Source organism: Prunus avium, chromosome 3 (assembly GCF_965620075.1).
Source record: "Prunus avium chromosome 3, drPruAviu1.hap1.1, whole genome shotgun sequence".
In the NCBI taxonomy this organism is placed as follows: domain Eukaryota; kingdom Viridiplantae; phylum Streptophyta; class Magnoliopsida; order Rosales; family Rosaceae; genus Prunus; species Prunus avium.
In genome coordinates, this window is record NC_142286.1 from 6,331,137 (window position 1) to 6,350,018 (window position 18,882).

The following is an 18,882-nucleotide window of genomic DNA, read 5'->3' on the forward strand; positions in this document are numbered from 1 at the left end:
AGAACCTATCTCACTAATGGAAAAATAAGTAGTCTTTCGATCTGACTTCTCTTCTACTTGTATATATGAGGATGTGAAAGAGTGTCTGTAAAATGTCAACTATATATGAGGATGTGAAAGAGCGTCTTTTAAATGTCAACTTCTTTTATGGTATCAGAATCCAATGTGTGACGGCTACTTGACATTATTCTTTTGTGTACTCATTGAATTATAATGTTTTTTTTTCCTGCCCCGAAATCCATTTTAAAAGTAGTTTGTCTCATGCTCTGAAATCCTCATCATCATCACAGAAAGTGACCATCTTATCTCACACGACACGAGAGAACTAAGAAATATTGCACTGAGTTGTCTTATTGTTTATCTTACTGGTTAAATGGTTTCCATTAAGACAAACCGATTATTGAAAGATGCTCCTTAAAGGGATACCTTTTTATTATTTAAAGAAAACTTTAACAAAATAATGGAAAAACAACATGTCAGCTTTAATTAATATATTAATCAAGAATGGAAAATCAAGATGCTATATCCCAACAAAGATTGAAGCAAAAAGCATCTTGCTTTCGTGATACATTTTATATGCTAAAAGTTGAGTAGAGTGTGGGGGCAGTTGCAAATCTAGTCTTCCATATTCAATAGTTGCTTGCAAACTCTTGGAGCTTTCAATCATACAATACAAAGCATCAAGACTAAACAAAATTTGCTTACTCAAATGGGGACAACGGAGTCTTGAAATCAATTGTTGTTTGTGAGAATGTGAAAGCTTAATAAAAATTCTCTCCTACTCTATACCTATAGCTAGGTGTAAATCTCTCTCTCTCTCTCTCTCTCTCTCTCTCTAGACAAACACATACATATAATATAGGACCTGTGCATATACAAAACCACACACAACCCTATACATACAGAGAGACACATGACATGAGAATCTTCATACATATAATGTCATAAAGCTCCCTCTCCATACATACAGAGAGACACAAACCCATGACTCTTGTTTTGAACCCTAGCCGCCATCATGGGCAATGACGATTTTTTTCTCACCCGTGAGGGTAGCACCACCGAATTCGCTTCTCCTTCTCAACCGACTCACACAAAATTGGCTGCTCAGATGACCTAGTTCTTGAAAATATAGAAACAGAACCAAAAACATACACAAAAAATTCCCACAAACAATATTCTCTCATATTTTAGTATGGTATCAGAGCCTAAGTTTTTTTGTAACATGTGCTTGTGTTGTCTTTGTAATTGCATTGTGTGGACCCCATTTGCCTTTTCAGTCCCTTATATGAAATAAACAATGAGTAATTCGTAATAATATGAATTCAAACTCCTTATTTTGATTTTCATTACAAAATAGTAAATATACCATAAATGTAAAAGTCTTCCGTTGTTATTCACACTAATTAAGAGTGATAAAAAAAACACATTGATTGGAGGAAAATGATGTCCTCATTATATATAATATAATCTGACCGATCTCTCATTTTGTACGAAAAGAAAGAAATTCAAAAAAGCAGAGAAGACGTCTGGCTTCTTTTGAGACTGTTTGTGTACAGAAGGTAGGACTAGGAGCCTAGGAACACAACAAAAAGTTGATTCAAAAGCTTTCTGCCGGTGTAAGAATTCTAACGATGGTGGATGGATGCCTCAGCTTAATATATATTAAAACAAAAGCGTTGTAAGTTGGGATACTTCTGCTCACTGTCCTAAGTGTACTTGTACTACTTCTCATGCATACAACCTTTTGCTAAAAATAGAAGTTTGTATGCACATTTACAACTCTCAAGGAATTCTTCCTACTTTCAGGCCCAAAAAAAGAAAAGAAAAAAGAATACTTGCTAGTAAAGTTGTTCCGGCATGTTTCAGTCTGACATAGATACATGCATGCATGCAATGCATACATACATATTTGATGTATAGTTGTCGGGTAAACATTCTTATAATCATTTTAAGAAGAGGGAAGTTTCTCACGCACACACTTTGGCAATGAGAATTCGAACTTGAAATAATCGGTCTGCAAAAATTAAGGTACTTTATAAGTTTCAGACTGCTAAGTGGCGAATATCATACAAAATTTACAAGCCACAGAGAAGATAAAATTTGACATGCAGATAGAATGAATTGCAACTGAAATGGCGTGAGATGGGTTAGCAAGGTTGGTGAATTTGGTAACCGTCGTATAACGACCCGACCTTGGCATGTTTGTAGCACGTGAACTGCACATGCATGTGGAGTGAGTATATATGCATGTGTTGTTGTGGGTGTCTCACGAGCACATGTCCCATGTATGATATTGATGGTCATATCTCATGAGACATTATACATGGCCAGATGGGGTTGGGGTGCACGCATGACTCATATATGACATCATAATTAAAATATCATTGTTTATTAGTGTGCCCACTGCCCATGCCACGGCAACCACAAAAAAGAAAAATAAAAAAACAAAAAACTAAAAAAAATGTCGAGGGGAGAAAAAGGTAAGAAACCAAGGGACAAGGGAAAAGATTTTAAACCACAGGAACACAAACGACCCATTATTAGGCAATGTTTTGGAACACCACCTCTAAAAATGTTCGTTAGCATTAAAGGTGATGGATTTTTAGGAGCCCCAATTGGGGTCGTATGGGACAAACACCTACAAATCTAACCGCAAAAACCAAAATAAACTTTACTACTTTTCTTGGAAATGACCAATTATTATATAAGTGAAAAAAAAGCATTAGACCACTCATTTCATCTCAACCTTTAATTTTTATTTTGGCAGACACAATTACCCCTCCAAAAGGGAAAATTTCAGATGGAGACTTCTTTGTCATGTTGTAAGATGAGTAACTGACAACCCAAGGCCACTACGATGACTTACTCACAATGAGGGGCAGAGGAGGGTGGAGAAAAACTTAGCTGCAACGGGAATAACATTATTTTGCAAATTTTGATCAATAATGTTATGTCATGTGGAAATGTTGTCATGCATGTCATAGCTATATTTCAGCTTATGATCCCCAAAACAAAACATTGAATCCTGACTCCACCCCTGCTGACAACATTTCTTGAGCAAAAACGTAACATGTACATTCCAAAATTTAATCATAAATAAAAATTAATATAATTTGTTATGTTTCGTCTGAACAATAACTAGTACCTAACAAGGAAACCCCCACTTAATTGGTCAATGCCTTAATGATAAAGAGAATTCTAAAGCACAACATTGGGTCCCCTAACCACCATAGACAGGAGAAAATTTCATCAATTTCAAAAAGGGTAATTTGGTCATATACGACACAAAAGAAAGGGCTGTTGTGTAGTGAAATAGAGATGAGGACCAAGATTGGGGGGAGGAGGTTCGTTGATTTAGATGTTTTTCTACTTGAGGACAAGACAAAGGCACATGGAGAGTGGGAAGTGTCTTCTTTTCACCGAAACTCCTTTTGGTTTTGAGGGGGTTTAAGTTAAGATGTCTTTAAATCCCCTCATTCGGTTTTATTGTTTATACTACACTTTCATAGTTGTAGAGGCCAAGATGGTCCTTTTCATTTTTGTTCTTTCTCTTGTCCAAATGCGTAGCTCAACATGCACCCTTCGAACAAAACGACCGCCCTCTCCAAACCAAAACATTACACTCACACACCGGAAAAACTGGAAAAATTTGTATGAAGCAGGAATATCACTGTTTTGCTATTCTCAATCACAGATTGTCACATAGAAAATTTATCATGTGTTGCATGTCCGTTTTGCTATTCTCAATCAATCACATACTATCACATAGAAAATTTATCATGTGTTGCATGTCCTGATTAGCCGAAAATAGCAAAATTGTATTACCCATGTTTCACACAAGGACAAAATAACCCATTAAGGCAATTACATGAACTATCCACAAAGGAAGACAAAAAAAAAACACCCAAAAAAGGAATTAATACATGAACTTAAAATTCACGAACCTTCTAAAATACATGAAAAAAATTATTTTAATTTATGGTTTTATATACTTTTCCAAGGTATAACTTTGTTTTGGGGTGGAGGGGGGGACTTGGCCAAGTTGTCGCTATCTTGTCCGCCATCTCTATATAAACTCCCCAAACCTTATCTTTCTTTTATATCACCATCCTATGTTTTCAAACAACAAGTACTTCCACCATTATACTTGTTTCTAACCACATCTCCTCCAAAAATCCTCAGCACACCCTTAATTTTCTTCTAACCACACAAACACAAAACCCATCTTCTCTCTGCTGTAATTTTCTCCAATTCAAAAGAAACCCTCTTGATCAACGAACTTATATCACCCACCACCACCACCATGCCTGCAAGACTCTCTGATGCCTTCAAATCCCACCCTCTCAATCTCCAACTGAAGCACCCAGATTTCAGCTCATTGCAGGAGCTTCCGGACTCCTATGCATGGAGCCAAAACGATGACCAGTACCCTTCTTCTCCGGGCTCATTTGGGGCAGAGCAAGACTCTGTTCCAGTCATTGATCTCTCTGACCCCAATGCCCTTAAGCTCACAGGCCATGCATGTCGAACTTGGGGTGTCTTCCAAGTCACCAACCATGGCATCCCGAGCAAGCTTCTTGACAACATTGAATCTGCTGGCAGAAGCCTTTTCTCTCTGCCGGTTCAGCAGAAGCTCAAGGCCGCTCGATCGCCGGACGGCATTTCCGGCTATGGCTTTGCTCGGATATCTTCGTTTTTTCAGAAGCTCATGTGGTCTGAGGGCTTCACTATTGTTGGCTCTCCACTTGACCATTTTCGTCAACTTTGGCCCCAAGATTACAACAAATTCTGGTACTAATTTAATCACATTAATTCAATAACCTCATTCTTAATATTTTATTTATTTTAAATTTGTTGGGGTTTTTTGGTTTTTGGGTGGTGAAAGTACTATGGCCAATGGCCAGTGGCCATGTAGGCAAAAGACCCATTTTCTTTACAAAACGCAAGTTGCAAAAGATTACAATGAGAGCCATGGACCCACCGAGAAGATTTGGTTTGTGAAAATATCCGAAAGATTAAATCTACTTGTTATAAATGTTTACTTTGCTAACCATCCATCATAATAGCATCCTTGTTTGTTATGTATTAACAGTGTTTTGATTTTGATTTTGCTTGTTTTTTCAGTAATATTATTGAAGAATATGAGAAGGAGATGAAAAGGCTTGCCGGGAGGCTGATGTGGCTAATGCTTGGCTCACTAGGTATATCCATGGAAGATGTCAAATGGGCTGGGCCAAAAGGTGACTTCAAAGATGCATCTGCTGCCTTACAATTGAATTCGTACCCGGCTTGCCCGGACCCGGATCGGGCCATGGGTTTGGCAGCACATACTGATTCTACCCTCCTCACAATCCTTTACCAAAACAACACTAGTGGCTTGCAAGTCCTCCGGGAGGGCACCGGGTGGGTCACGGTTCCGCCATTGCCCGGTGCCCTCGTGGTGAACGTCGGCGATCTCATCCATATATTAACTAACGGGTTGTATCCGAGTGTCCTTCACCGGGCAGTGGTGAACCGGAGCAGACACCGTTTATCCATCGCTTACTTATACGGACCCCCGGATAGTGTCCAAATCTCACCCCTTTCAAAATTACTAGGCCCAAGTCAGCCTCCTCTCTACCGGCCAATTACTTGGAATGAGTACCTTGGCACAAAGGCAAAGCATTTCAATAAGGCACTTTCATCTGTCCGCCTTTGTGCTCCTCTAAATGCATTAGTTGATGTAAGTGATCACAACAGCGTAAAAGTCGGGTAGATAAATAAAATTTCCATTTGCTACCAAAAAATTCTATGTAAATACTCTTTTTGGTGTAAAATTATTTTGCAATTGGCTGCCCATGTTTTTGGGGACTCCCATTTCTTGGATCATTCTAAGATAAAAAAAAATTAGACAATACATTTCATTTGAAAAATGATAAATAAAAGATAAAAAAAATGTCCAAGAGCCAAAGCAATTATATAAAATATATTAATTCAAATCATGCAAAGGGGATGCAAACAAGGAGTCCCTGCTGGCTGCTGGTGTCTTTTGTCCTCGGTTTTGAAAGAGATAGAGGGAAAATCGACCAATTTGAATGTTCCAATAAAAGACACATAAACCGACATATTTTGGCCCCGGATACAAAGGAGTATCCCTTCCAATGAATAAGACATGGTTCTAAATAAATAAATAAAGTGCTTAGATGGGGCTTCGAAAATTTAATGGGACTAAAAAACCCCAATCCATGAAACGGGTTTGTAATTCCAGTAGTTAAAAGCAGTTATCTTTACATTCGAGATTTCGTATTCAATTTTTTCCTTGCTCAATATCGCTTGTATAAAAAAAAAAAAAAAACTCACTGATTGTTACCCACAAATCGATAATAAGTTAAAAAATAAAACATGAGGCTATGAAGCAATGATTGTAATGTTGATCCTGAAGAATATCAGGCCAAATTTGTCGCATTGTGATTCACTTTCTGTGTGATTGATTTCAATAAAATCAGAATGCCAAATTATTTTGTGAGGACATAGTTTATGTATTTTGTCAGGCATTTCTATGCACTAAAATTGTCCTCTGAGTTGAATGGAGCTCATGGCATTGCCCTCTGTCACCACACCACGTGCTTCTTGGCATTGGCTGACATTTAACCCCAAGCAATTGGTCCTCTCCCTATCATTTTTTTTTTTTGGACGAATCCTCCCCCGATCATGTTCATGGGATATGCATTGAGGCAGTTTTTACCTTTACGACTTGTTTCTTTTCTATTTTATTTTTTCTCGCGTCTCTGGTTAGGGAGCTGTTTGTTTGTTTCCTCTCACCTTCCTTTTCTCAATTAAACTAGTTTGTACAGTTGTGCATATATAGGACACTACAACTTAAGAATATATCTCACTTAGCTATTTTGATCCACAAATATTTATAGCTAATAAGAAACCATGTTTGTTATGGATAACCTAGTTTGGGTTTTACTTGATAAGCCTAAATGCTGACGGATTAATATATTCCACTATCTTCATGGAATGAGCAATTTTTACTTAAGAGCATCTCCTACAGCCTCTTCAACAACTTTGAAAGTCTAAAATAGGTGAGCCACATTAGAAAAACTCTCTCAAATAGTCTCTTCAACTTCAATCGTTAAAGCTGCAATCTCTTTCTCTCTCTTCAAGACTGGTAAATTGACTTTGGCTCTTCAAACATTTAATTGTACTTTGGAAAACAAAACCTACCTTGAAAATGTTAAAAACATGCAATTTTTTTTATTTCATATAATAAACACATAGACATTTTTCATATGTTTTCATTCTTTTTCAAGATATTGCATTAATTTAATTGAAGAGTTTGCTAGAGCAAAAATTATTCAAGTAGCAAATAAGGCTTTTCAAATTGCCACTTAGGTCAACAAACTTCACTATGAAGAGTTTTATTTCCTACTATTATTGAAGATGCTCTTACACTTACAAAATGCCGGGTGCAGTTATTAATTATTAGAATGCCGTAGTACTTATGTTCACTCCTCACAATACTCAGGCAGAAACAACGTACGCTTTGCTGCTTGTTTTGTCAAAGCAAAATGATTGTGCTCCTCTATTTTTGCATTCAAATCAAATCATTGATTAGCTGGTTAAATCTTAATCTAAGATTTTATGAATATGAAGTTTCACTAAAATTCATTGCTATACCATCGATGTACCATCATGCATGATTTTCAGGTCATATAGGTTCAACTTTCACATCCCCTCGTCACTTGACTTTAGCCTCTAGTTAAATCAATATTTACTGTTTCCTATTGGGAATCTTATTTCGTGTGTGAGAAAGAAACTTCCATATTACATGTTGTATATACCCCTCTTTCTTTATATTTTACATTACAGATGACTCGAGAGATACATATAGAAAGAGGCATACAATTATTTTTGTGCGTGGAGACGGAAATATCAAATGTGTTGTTTAGGAATTTGTAGTTTAGACGGAAATAACAACTCAAATGTTTTAATTAAGGTTATTAATATTATTAGAAGATGCTAGTTATTGTTGTGACATTGACACTATGGACAATTGTGGATTACTAATTGAAGTAAACTCCATGATATGCGTCAAATAAAACGTCTAATATACTTCTTTCCGTGTGTGTATTCATGAGTGTAAGTTTTTGTTGAAAAATGCTTGGCTCTTTACTTGGAAGAAATAATTTATCGTCGTAGACAAATTCCAATTTGACATGCGTACGTAAACTTTTATTTTTATAATAATATAGTCTAAGACTGCGATAGATCGAGATTCTGTAGATCAAATTGTTGACAATCTATTTTCGCTTTTTTAGAGGATTAGAAGCCAACAGCAGGCTAATGCCAAGAAGATAATTGCAATACATACACTAATGTCTTTTCCAATGATTAAAAAACTTTTATACCTCAAAATCATGAAGCTAATATATCAATGAGTCTGATTGAAATAACACCGAATCCAGGAGGGGCTAGTCACTTTATTTAAATCAAGAGAAGACACACTCATAAATAAATGTAGAATCGATGGTATGATTGATTTTACTTCAACTGAAAAGGATGCATCAACAGGACGTGATTCTTCTGCCAGTTGGTACTCAGAATCTAACAAGATATGCATGAAGAGAGAGAGAGAGAGAGAGAGAGAGAGAGAGAGAGGATGAACAAAGTGAGACCTCTCAATTTAAGAATTTTAAAATAAGGCAAATGAATACAAATGAATACAAATGAAAGAAGAATGAAAAGAAAGCAGATCATTATTAGTCTATGAAAATCTGTGTGCATTCAGAGTTTCAGACTAGGTTCAAGTTGCGATAATTTAGTTTATTTATTTATTTTTTCAAATTGATGAGAGCCATTCAATTTTGATGTCACCACGGTTGATGATTACAACTAATTTATAATAGCGCAATACATAGATGCACCCTCTTATCCACCCCATTGTGAATAACGATTCACTATACACATGTCATAATTGAAAATATTTGTTTTCTAAATCACCATTTAAACGTATATCTTTTAAAACTTAATCAAATGTATCGAACAAATCAATGATTCTGATAACAAATTAAGGTCCTCATGACCAACCGTCTATTTAGTTGGATGACTAAACGATCTTATAAAGAAGGGCAGGTTTAGTTATGTTGAAGTTGCCCTGAGGGCTGCATCTAATCTGATTTACAATGCATTGCAACTATCTACCACATATACCCTTTAAACTTTTGCGTTTTGACTCTCTAGTGCACCCATCTAAGCCCAGCTCTAGCATTTATATATATAAGACCATGTAGTCCTCTTTTATTGAGGGATTCCTCAATAAAACCATCTATTTTTCACATCTTCATTCGGAGATCATCCTTGCAAAAAATTATGTAAATCGAAAATCATTAAGGCATTTGTTGAAGAAAAATGTGAACCTCCCAATATAATTTCACCACCACTAATTAAATAATGGGATTTTATTATTTTAGGTTTGACCCATTCGAGATGCGGTGTCTCTTAATTACAATCCCTTGCTTTAAGGGAACACCTTTTGATTCCATCATAAAGAAACAGAACGTGTGTGTTTGGTTTTGCAGCTACCCCTAAGTCGAACCTCAGAGTGCCTACGTATCCCTTGCAGGAATCAAGCCACTCGTAGTTCAAAGAATTGCAATGAATAAATGACTCATTGTGAGGGAAATTTGATTTGAATTGTATTGAGAAATGTTTGAGTGAATTTAGCTGAATAAACCAGGGATTCGATATGGAATTGAGATTTGGACGGTTGCATCTAGATTGAATATCTAGATTGCCTACGTACCTTTTCGAATGGATCAAACCAACGTAGTTCCAAGATTTGGAAATTAATGGGTAAGTGTGGCCCACTAATTCAGAATTGGGAGATTCACTATTATACTAAATATAGGAGTACAAATTATAAAAAGGTCATATATAAAATAGACTTTAAAAACACACCCAAAGCCCATCGAGTCTTGGAACGCCGGCTTGACACTGACCGATCTTGAGATGTGAGAGCAGCCCAATGCATATGAGACCATTCGGTCTTGGGCCATCAAATCTTATAATTTCGTATTGGGCCTGTTGCTGTCAATGATTTGGTAATGAGCTGAATCGTCACAAGCCTTTAGCTTTCTTGGTCACGTCTTCTGAGCTCAAGGCAACAACACACATGGTCTTTCAACCTGCAAACTGAAGTCTTTTGTGACCTCTTGATATGTATATATTTTTTCCTTGAGTCTCAATTTTGTGCAAGTGGCAGGCAATTTATCTCCTTCTTGTAATATAGTAAAGAGAACAAACTTTTCTTTCTTAACTTTATTTGCTGCAAGCCAAGAGAGAAAGAAGTCTTCTTCCTTTTGGTTTCATTTCTTTGAATGTGTGGGGCCCGTCATAGACTTCACCTATTTCTTAGTTGCTTCCTGCATGACAGAGAGAGGCTTGAACCCTTACATGGTGGCTGAACCACCACATCCACATCCATTCTTTTTATTTATGTTTGTCTCAAGCTTGTTGGAATATCCCACTTAATAAATCAAATGTCTCACTTGCAGGTGTTGAGGAAGAGTTCCTCCTTCTTCTTTAATTTTTTTTTTCTTGCTTTGATTGTGCTACATAGCAAAAGAAAGAAACAAAGTTTTTGTTTCTTTCCTTCTGCACATCTCACGTCTCTCCACCACACTCATTCTTCTTGTTTTATTTTGGCTTTGCAAATCTCCACCAAAGGCAAGATAACATGTCTTGCTTCATGTGTAGGACATCAAGTTCTCCATTTAAAAGACAATCCAATTGTGGTGGAATTTGGAATTGCTTTTTGGGTAATCGCATATATTACCACATGGTTTCTTCTTTCTTGTTGATTTCCTTTTTCTTTGTTGTCCTCCTCGGCAGACACGAACAACATTGAACAAGTCTTAGCCATTGTGCAGTTTAAGTAAGAGAAGTCTAGAAAATTCTGGGAATTTCTCTACGTCTTTTAATGGCATTGCCAATCAGTTTTGGTTTTGTGATGGATAGCCCTGTTGGAACTCATTGTTATCCCACATCGGCCAGAGGGCCAAAGAGAAAGTAGTTTAAATAGAAATACCCATCTCTAACTAATACCGATGCCTTTTGTGATAAAACCCCACACCTGAGGATTGTGCAGGTGGTAAAGTGTGGACAATATCGGTGTTGTTGGAGTGGGCCCTCGGCCCGTTAACCTGGAAAGTTTGATAAGCCCATCATGATAAGCAATCCTTACGGAGCACTTATGAATTGAATGTTGAGCACATCCTGGAAGTGTCTGAGCGGAGCCGCACCTTGGAGTAGATTCTTGACTTAATTTATGATGATTGAAATCATCATAGCCAAGAATCCCCATGGGTTGATTGTACTGGATGTTCAACGCATCCTTGGAAGTCTTTGAGCAGAGCCTTGCCATAGATAGATTCCTCACTTTATTTATGATGATAGAAGTCACCATAGCCAGGAATCCTCCTATGTGTTCCTCTTTGTTCATGCGGCTTCTCCTCTTCCCTCCTTCTCCTTTTTATAGAGTCCTTGCGAGAGAGATTTGAGATGGAATAATTCTCATTCAAATTGGATTCCTCCTCCCCTTTATCAGATTATCCTTTTCCCTTATTTATTGAATGGATGATCCCTTCCTTTTCTCTAGGCATAAGATTAGGAACAATTTGACTTCCTGGGTGTTTGAAACTTGTTTTGAAAACAAGTATAGTGTGAGGACCAGACCCACCCAACGTTGTGGGGCTTATCCAAACCCATGTTTAATTTTTTTTTTTGGTGAATTTTTTTTTGTTCAACAACATCTAATTGAGACCAATAAAATCGATGAACATGGTGCTTCAAGAAAGTACTTAATTTTCAATAATTTCATTGAGTGGTCAAATAATATCGGATTAAAGTGATTTTTTCTGTAGAGATAATCTTTGAATGAATATCTACAAAATAGACGGTTTGGATTAGTGAACTACAATGCATAGTGAGTTCTACAAGGGTGTCCCTCAAATAAGCTTATTTGAGGAATCCCTCAACGGAAGCTCTCTGTATAACCCTGATTAACTCAACAATTAGCAACTAAGCACTTTATTTATTTATTTTTTAAAGTACCTATTGCCCCACTAATAATTATAGAGGCATCAACTAACAACCGCAAGGAAGCTAAGGGGGGAGGTGGCCACTGCCCCTCCTCCCCTCCGCCTATCTTCCCCTTCCTCTCATCTCCCAATCTTTTCCCTTCCTCTTACCCTCTCTTCTCCTCCCTTTCCCTTCCCCAAATAATCTAGATCTGTTTGTCTGTTTATTTTGTTTGATTGTTTTTGCAGTGTTCTAGGTGGCTGGTGTTGTCTTTGTCTCGACAGCGGCGACAGTAGTGACACTAGATTGTGTCTCTCATCGACAGAGTTGTGATACCTAGTGGCTGATGTTTTGCCTCTGTTTCAACGACGACAATAGCAGCGACGCTGGTGGTAGTTGTTGGGATGTGGTGCTCTTCTCTACTCTGGGCTGACCAAAGAACTATGCTTGGTCATAGAAGGTTTTCTTTGCTCGGTTCTGAGTTAAAGTGGAGTGCTTCTCGAGGGTCCTTTTATTGTTGTTTATGTGGTGATGTTGGATTTTGTCTCTGCTCAGGAGAGTTGTGATACCTTGTGGCTAATGTTTTGTCTCTGTTTCAATGGCGGCGGCATCAGTGACGCTGGTGGTAGTTGTTGGGATGTGGTGCTCTTCTCTACTCTCCGTCGACCAAAGAACTATGCTTGGTCATAGGAGGTTTTCTTTGTCCGGTTCTGAGTTGAAGTAGAGTGGTTCTCAGGGGTCATTTTGTTGTTTGTTTATGTGTTTCTCCTATGTGTTCTCTCCTGGTTTCTGCTATGGTATGCCTTGCAGTTTGTGTGGGTGTCAAATGACTATGATTTTGCTCATAGAAGGCTTCTTTTGACAACTGGGATGTTCTGCGGTCGTCTCATGTGGGTCTACTGTGTTGGTCTATAGTTGCGGTTCTCGTCGGAGGTCTATGTGTTAGTTTTTGTTTTTGATTTGTTCTTTTATTGTATTGGTCCCAAGTGACCTGAATCAGACTCTCTTGTTAGTCCATGACATGTGTGGTACTCTTTCATCCCTTGGGGTTTGTCCCATGAGGTTGTCCTAGGAAGGTTTTAACGAGGCCACTATATCATGTCGTTCTTTGTACGTCGTTGGTTCTATTAATGAATTCACTTTCTTTATTTAAAAAAAAAGGCTTATTATCACAAAAGGTCCCTAAGGTTTACGAAACTATCAGATTTCATCCTTAATGTTTTTTTGTGTCATTAGTGGTCCTCAAGGTTAGTATGTATGATCACAAATGGTCCCTGCCGTTAGATTCCGTCAAAAACTCCGTTAGTTTGCTGATGTGGCATATATATATATATCACAAAACATCCCTGAGGTTTACACACCTATCACAAATGGTCCCTGCAAATTTTTTAAATTTTTTAAATTTAAAATTCATAAAATTTTGGTTTTATTTTTTAAATTTTATGAATTTTAAATTATTTTAAAATATATATTGTATTTTAAATACACATGACACTATATTATTTTAGATGCCACATCAACAAACTAATGGAGTTTTTAAAAAATAATTTAAAATTCATAAAATTTAAAAATGAAAAAAACCAAGGGTTTAGGGATTATAAATGGTCCTTAAGGTTAAAATCCTTATATAAATGATTTTTTCATTTTTAAATTTTATGAATTTTAAATTATTTTAAAAAAACTTCATTAGTTTGTTGGTGTGGCATATATGTGGAGCCCACATCTTAAAAAATATAGTGTCATATGTATTTAAAATACAATATATATTTTTAAATAATATAAAAAAGAAAACCAAAATTTTATGAATTTTAAATTAAAAAATTAAAAAATTTCGCAAGGACCATTTGTGATAGATGTGTAAACCTTAGGGATGTTTTGTGATATGTATATATGCCACGTCAGCAAACTAACGGAGTTTTTGACGGAACCTAACGGCAAGGACCATTTGTGATTATACATACTAACCTTGAGGACCACGAGTGACACAAAAAAACATTAAGGATGCAATCTGATAGTTTCGTAAACCTTAGGGACCTTTTGTGATAATAAGCCAAAAAAAAAAAAAAAAAAAAAACTATCACACTAAATTTTGGATTGGAGTTTCTAGTATTACTCTAGGCCCACTCCAGTCCAATTCAGTTTTTATTTTATTTTTGAGGGGTTTTAAATGCACCCAAGTATACTTGAAAGAGCTATCCTGTGTAGCCGTGAGGCCTGTAGAATCGTCAATATTTTTGTTGGATGAGGCCGAAGCCCAGAAACACAAACATAAACTAGACATGAGTATAGGTCTGGCCCGAGATGTACTTAAGGCATGCATCGTGGTCCGTAGGGCTTACAATTAGATTTGACAAAATCATGTACGACAAGATAACAGACATGAAGCAAGGGGCTTGTAGTTCAAGTAGTTAGAAAATATTTATTCCTACATCTGAGGTCCTAGGTTCGATTCTCCCTTCCCCTAATATCGTTTGTATTATATATATACAGTCCTTTTCTATTGAGGGATTCATCAAATAATTTTATTTGAGGGACACCCCTTAGGGTACCTTACAAATTTTTTTCCAACGATCCAAACCATCTATTTTTTAAGTCTATATTCATAGATCATCATTGCAAAAAATTAGACAAATTGGAAACTGTTTCGATATCCAATTGTATTCTACAAGATCAATGAACATGATGTCTAAAGAAAGTATTAAAATTTCAATAACACAATTGAGTGGTCAAACGATATCGGATTCAAGTGATTTTTTTGTAGAAATGATCTTTGAATGAGTATCTAAAACATATACAGTTTGGATTAGTGAAATACAATATGGAGTGGGCCCTACAAAGGTGTCCCTCAAGTAAGCTAATTTGAGGGATCTCTCAATGAAAGTTCTCTGTGTATATATACATATAAAAGAAAAATTAGGTATTAGACATAATTAACTTTACTAATTAGTATTTGAGACATTGGGTATTTTGGTTTGGGTTTTAATACCTACAAAAGAATTGTTATTTTGGATTCGGCCAAAGAGGAGGCCCAGATTTGTTGGGCCAGCTTAAAAATAAAAACTTAAAAGACAATGCTACCCTTCCTCTTAAAAAGCCTGGCCCATCTATAAACCTTACGAGGTAAATGACTCTTTTACCCCTGACTGTTTAAACTACGCACGATTTGGTCTTTCTCTTTCATTTTCGTTCGGCTTTGAGGTTTTATAGCTCTAGTTCTCGTTCTACTAGTGGAGCTTCAATTTTCTGGTAGGTTTTCATTCGATTTTCTTCTTTTTTCTGTTTTCGTTTTTCTGCTACGTTTTCGTTCGATTTGCATGCGGAATGACGGTCAGTTTTGGGCAATTTCTATTCTCCTTAGTTCGGGTATTTCGAGCTCAATTTTCTGGCGTGATCATGTGACGTTCAATGCTAAACCCTATCTTCTTCGTTTTGTTTTCAGATTTGATTTTGAGTTGCTGTTTGGTTGGGGAGATTTTTGGCAGTCCTAGGTGTTGAGGTATGAGTACTTTAGAACCTGTTTTTGTTTATATCGACTTATATGTTTTTGGAATTTAGTTTTAGTACTTTGATCGTGGTTTCCTTTTGGTTTCTATTCGAAGTTTTTTGATTTTATGTCATAAACTGTATCTGTTTGTTTCAGTTTTTAGCAGAAACTGCAATGCAGTTTCTAGTTTCATAAACTGCGTTGGAAGTGTATGGAAATGTTACAACTGCTTATGGACTTGAATTTGTTTTGATTTTTTTTTGCAGTTTATGTTTGTTACAGTTTTTTAGCAGAAATTGCATTGCAGTTTTTGGTTTCGTAAACTGACAATTGCTCATGGAGTTAAATGTGTTTTTATATTAGTTTTAGTACTTTGAATATGGCTTTCTTTTGGTTTCTATTCAAATTTGAGCATATGTTTGTCATAACCTGCACTGCAGTTTCATAATTCGATTTTGGACTAATATTTGTAAGTCTATGGGAATGTTACAGCTGCTCATCTACATTATTTACTGATTTGAATTGTTTTCTGTTTTTGTTTGTTGTTTTGTTTGCATTTTCAAGGCTAATGGAGGTTTGTGTTATGGCCAAGTGCACATATAAGTCGGAAACCATTATGTTTTCAATTTCAGAAAAGTCATCCATGGTTGATGTTTCAAAGACGTTGTGTCTAAGGTTTAGGGGTTTGCAGTTGGTTAGTTTCACGTTACGGTATTCGCCGCCCGGTTATTCGAGTTGTTTACTAGAAACGGATAGTGATTTAGACATGATGATGGCATATTTGTAGATATCAAATGCAAAGAGTGTGGATATTTTACTTAAGGATTTATGCGGGATCAGTGAGTATAGTGGTGATTTTTGTGCAAATAAGGAGTTGATAGCATGTGAAAAGGGCGAGTCGTCATGTTCTAGTACTGTGGAAGACATAAATGAATTTTTTGGCAAGTCGAAGAGAGCAAGTGCTAAGCCTTTGTTGTTGAATGAGTGGGAGACGTACATACATCAAGTAGGGCAGAAGTTTGACGGTGGTGTAGAGGAGTTCCGGTTGAAATTGTGCAAGTATGCTCTTGAAGTAGGATTTAATTTTTTATATGCCGGCAATGAGAAGAGGCTGGTGATTTCTATTTGTTCGAATAAGAAGTTGATGGGATGTAGTTGGCGTGTTTATGCGTCTTGTTGTGAAGTTACTGGCTGTTTTGTAATTCAGACGTTACATAATGTGCATACATGTGCGGGTCGGATACGTGAATCCAAAAGTAAGATGATGAGGTCTCGTGTGGTGTCCTCTCTCTTTGTGGACAGAATTCGTGCAAAACCAAAGCTGAAGCTAGTTGAGATTATACACGAGTTGAAAGATTATTATGGTATAGACATTTCATACTATCACGCATGGTTTGGCAAAGAGTTAGCTAAACTAGACATTCACGGTGATGAGTCGAAGCCCTTCAATAAGTTAGTGTGGTATGCAGACGCCATTAAGGAAACTAACAGTGGTTCTCTGTGCGAGCTTGAATGTGAAGCTGGAATTAATTGCTTTAGACGGTTTTTTGTATCGTTTGGCGGTTCCATTGCTGGATTTCAATATTGCATACCCTTGTTGTTCATTGATGCTACATTTCTGAAGAGCAAGTACAAGGGGCAGTTTCTTTGTGCTTCGGGAAAGAATGGGAATCAAGGTATGGTTACTGTACTGTATTGAATTTTTGTGTAATCTGCATTACTGTTTTGTGTAATTTTGCTGATATTTTGCGTACTCTGCATTGCAGTTTATGTTTATTGTTTTGTGTAATATTGCTTGTATGTTGTCAATTGTTATTTGAGCATTCATAAACTGCACTGCAGATTTCATTTGTTGCAGTTTTTTAGCAGAAACTGCGCTTCAGTTTCTTGTTTTGTAATTCGATTTCTTAATAATTTTTGTAAGTCTATTGGAATGTTGCATCTGCTCATGAACTTAAATGTGTTTTGAACTTAGTTTTAGTACTTTGATCATGGTGTTTCCTTTAGTTTTCTTTTCACACTTAAGCAGATTTGTGTTCATAAACTGTACTGCAGTTTCCATTTGTTGTAGTTTTTGACCAGAAACCACACTGCAGTTTCTTGTTTCATAATTTAATTTCAGAATAATATTTGCAAGTCTATGGGAATGTTACACCCGCTCATGGACTTATATGTGTTTTGAACTTAGTTTTAGTACTTTGATCATGGATTTGCCTTTTGGTTTCCTTTCAAATTTGAGCAGATTTGTTTTCATAAACTGCACTGCAGTTTTCGTTTGTTGCTTATACTTGTGCTTTTGGTTTTGTTTTGCAGGGTTTTATCCTCTACCTTTTAGAGTTGTTGATTCTGAGACAGAGGAGAATTGGACTTGGTTTCTTCAACATTTGGCTGCTATATTGCTATCGATGGGGAGAATTATGACTTTTTTCTCGGACTACAATCAAGGTTTGTTAAATACAATGGGGGCTATGTTTCCTGGATGGCCTCATTCTTAATGCTACTATCACCTTAAACAGAATTTGATATCGAAGTACCTGAAGTCAGGTTATGGGAAACTGCTCCAAGACCGTGTTATCAATCTATTTAGTAGATACGCATATGCTGTTACGGAGGAGGAGTTTAAAGTAGGAATGTATGAGTTGGTGATTGTCGGGAGTTCAAAAGCAAAGACATTTATATATGATTTGTCTAGAGATCACTATGCCAACACTTTTTTCAAAGGAATGTGTTACGGAGAGATGGCAAACAGTTTAGCCGAGTCATTTAATAATTACAAATTTATAAATAAACCCAATCCTAGACATGTATTTATAAAAAAACCCAAACACTATTTAAACAGAGAAACACATCCAAAATCAACCCCAAAATCAACAATTGTATATTTTTTGGGTGTGTTTATAAATGGGTTTTGAGTGTGTGTAATGATGGGTTTTGGGTGTGTTTATAAAGTGTTTTGGGTGTTGGGTTTTTTTATAATTTCAGCCCCCATTTTGGGTGTTTTAGTGAAACTCTCTTTAATAATTGGGTTGATGTATTTCGAGATATGCCGGTGTTACCTTTGATAGAAGGGATTTGACAGAAATTAATGGTATTGAATTCTCAACGACGAATTGAAGCGAAGATGTGGACAACAATTTTGTGTCCGGAGATGGAAACTAGATTGTGGGAAAACGAGGATGGTGTCAATCGACTTTTTGCTTAAATGTGTTTTGAACTTAGTTTTAGTACTTTGATCATGGCTTTGGCTTTCAGTTTCTTTTCACATTTTTTGAGTAGATTTCTTTTGGATAAACTGCAATACAGTTTCCGTTTGTTGCAGTTTCTCCTTTCCTTTT

At 36.5% G+C, this 18,882-nt stretch overlaps 2 protein-coding genes across 2 annotated transcripts; both read left to right on the forward strand.

Annotated features, from left to right (window-relative positions):
- The first annotated feature begins 4,095 nt into the window (after positions 1 to 4,095).
- Positions 4,096 to 5,840, forward strand: GA3OX2 (gibberellin 3-oxidase 2). Its single transcript, XM_021962276.2, has 2 exons — positions 4,096 to 4,791; positions 5,125 to 5,840. The coding sequence occupies exons 1-2, from the start codon at positions 4,304 to 4,306 to the stop codon at positions 5,753 to 5,755; spliced, it is 1,119 nt and encodes a 372-aa protein (XP_021817968.1). The 5' UTR covers positions 4,096 to 4,303; the 3' UTR covers positions 5,756 to 5,840.
- A 10,275-nt stretch (positions 5,841 to 16,115) lies between these two features.
- LOC110760098 (uncharacterized) lies at positions 16,116 to 18,042 on the forward strand. Its single transcript, XM_021962285.1, has 3 exons — positions 16,116 to 16,241; positions 16,335 to 17,223; positions 17,861 to 18,042. The coding sequence occupies exons 1-3, from the start codon at positions 16,116 to 16,118 to the stop codon at positions 18,040 to 18,042; spliced, it is 1,197 nt and encodes a 398-aa protein (XP_021817977.1).
- Positions 18,043 to 18,882: the final 840 nt, after the last annotated feature.

Coding starts and splice junctions, on each gene's coding strand:
- LOC110760098 (XM_021962285.1), top strand. CDS start 16,116: ATGGAGGTTTGTGTTATGGCCAAGTGCACATATAAGTCGGAAACCATT. Junction 16,242..16,334: donor GGTTTAGGGGTTTGCAGTTG/GTTAGTTTCACG, acceptor GCATATTTGTAG/ATATCAAATGCAAAGAGTGT. Junction 17,224..17,860: donor GGGAAAGAATGGGAATCAAG/GTATGGTTACTG, acceptor TTTGTTTTGCAG/GGTTTTATCCTCTACCTTTT.
- GA3OX2 (XM_021962276.2), top strand. CDS start 4,304: ATGCCTGCAAGACTCTCTGATGCCTTCAAATCCCACCCTCTCAATCTC. Junction 4,792..5,124: donor CAAGATTACAACAAATTCTG/GTACTAATTTAA, acceptor TTGTTTTTTCAG/TAATATTATTGAAGAATATG.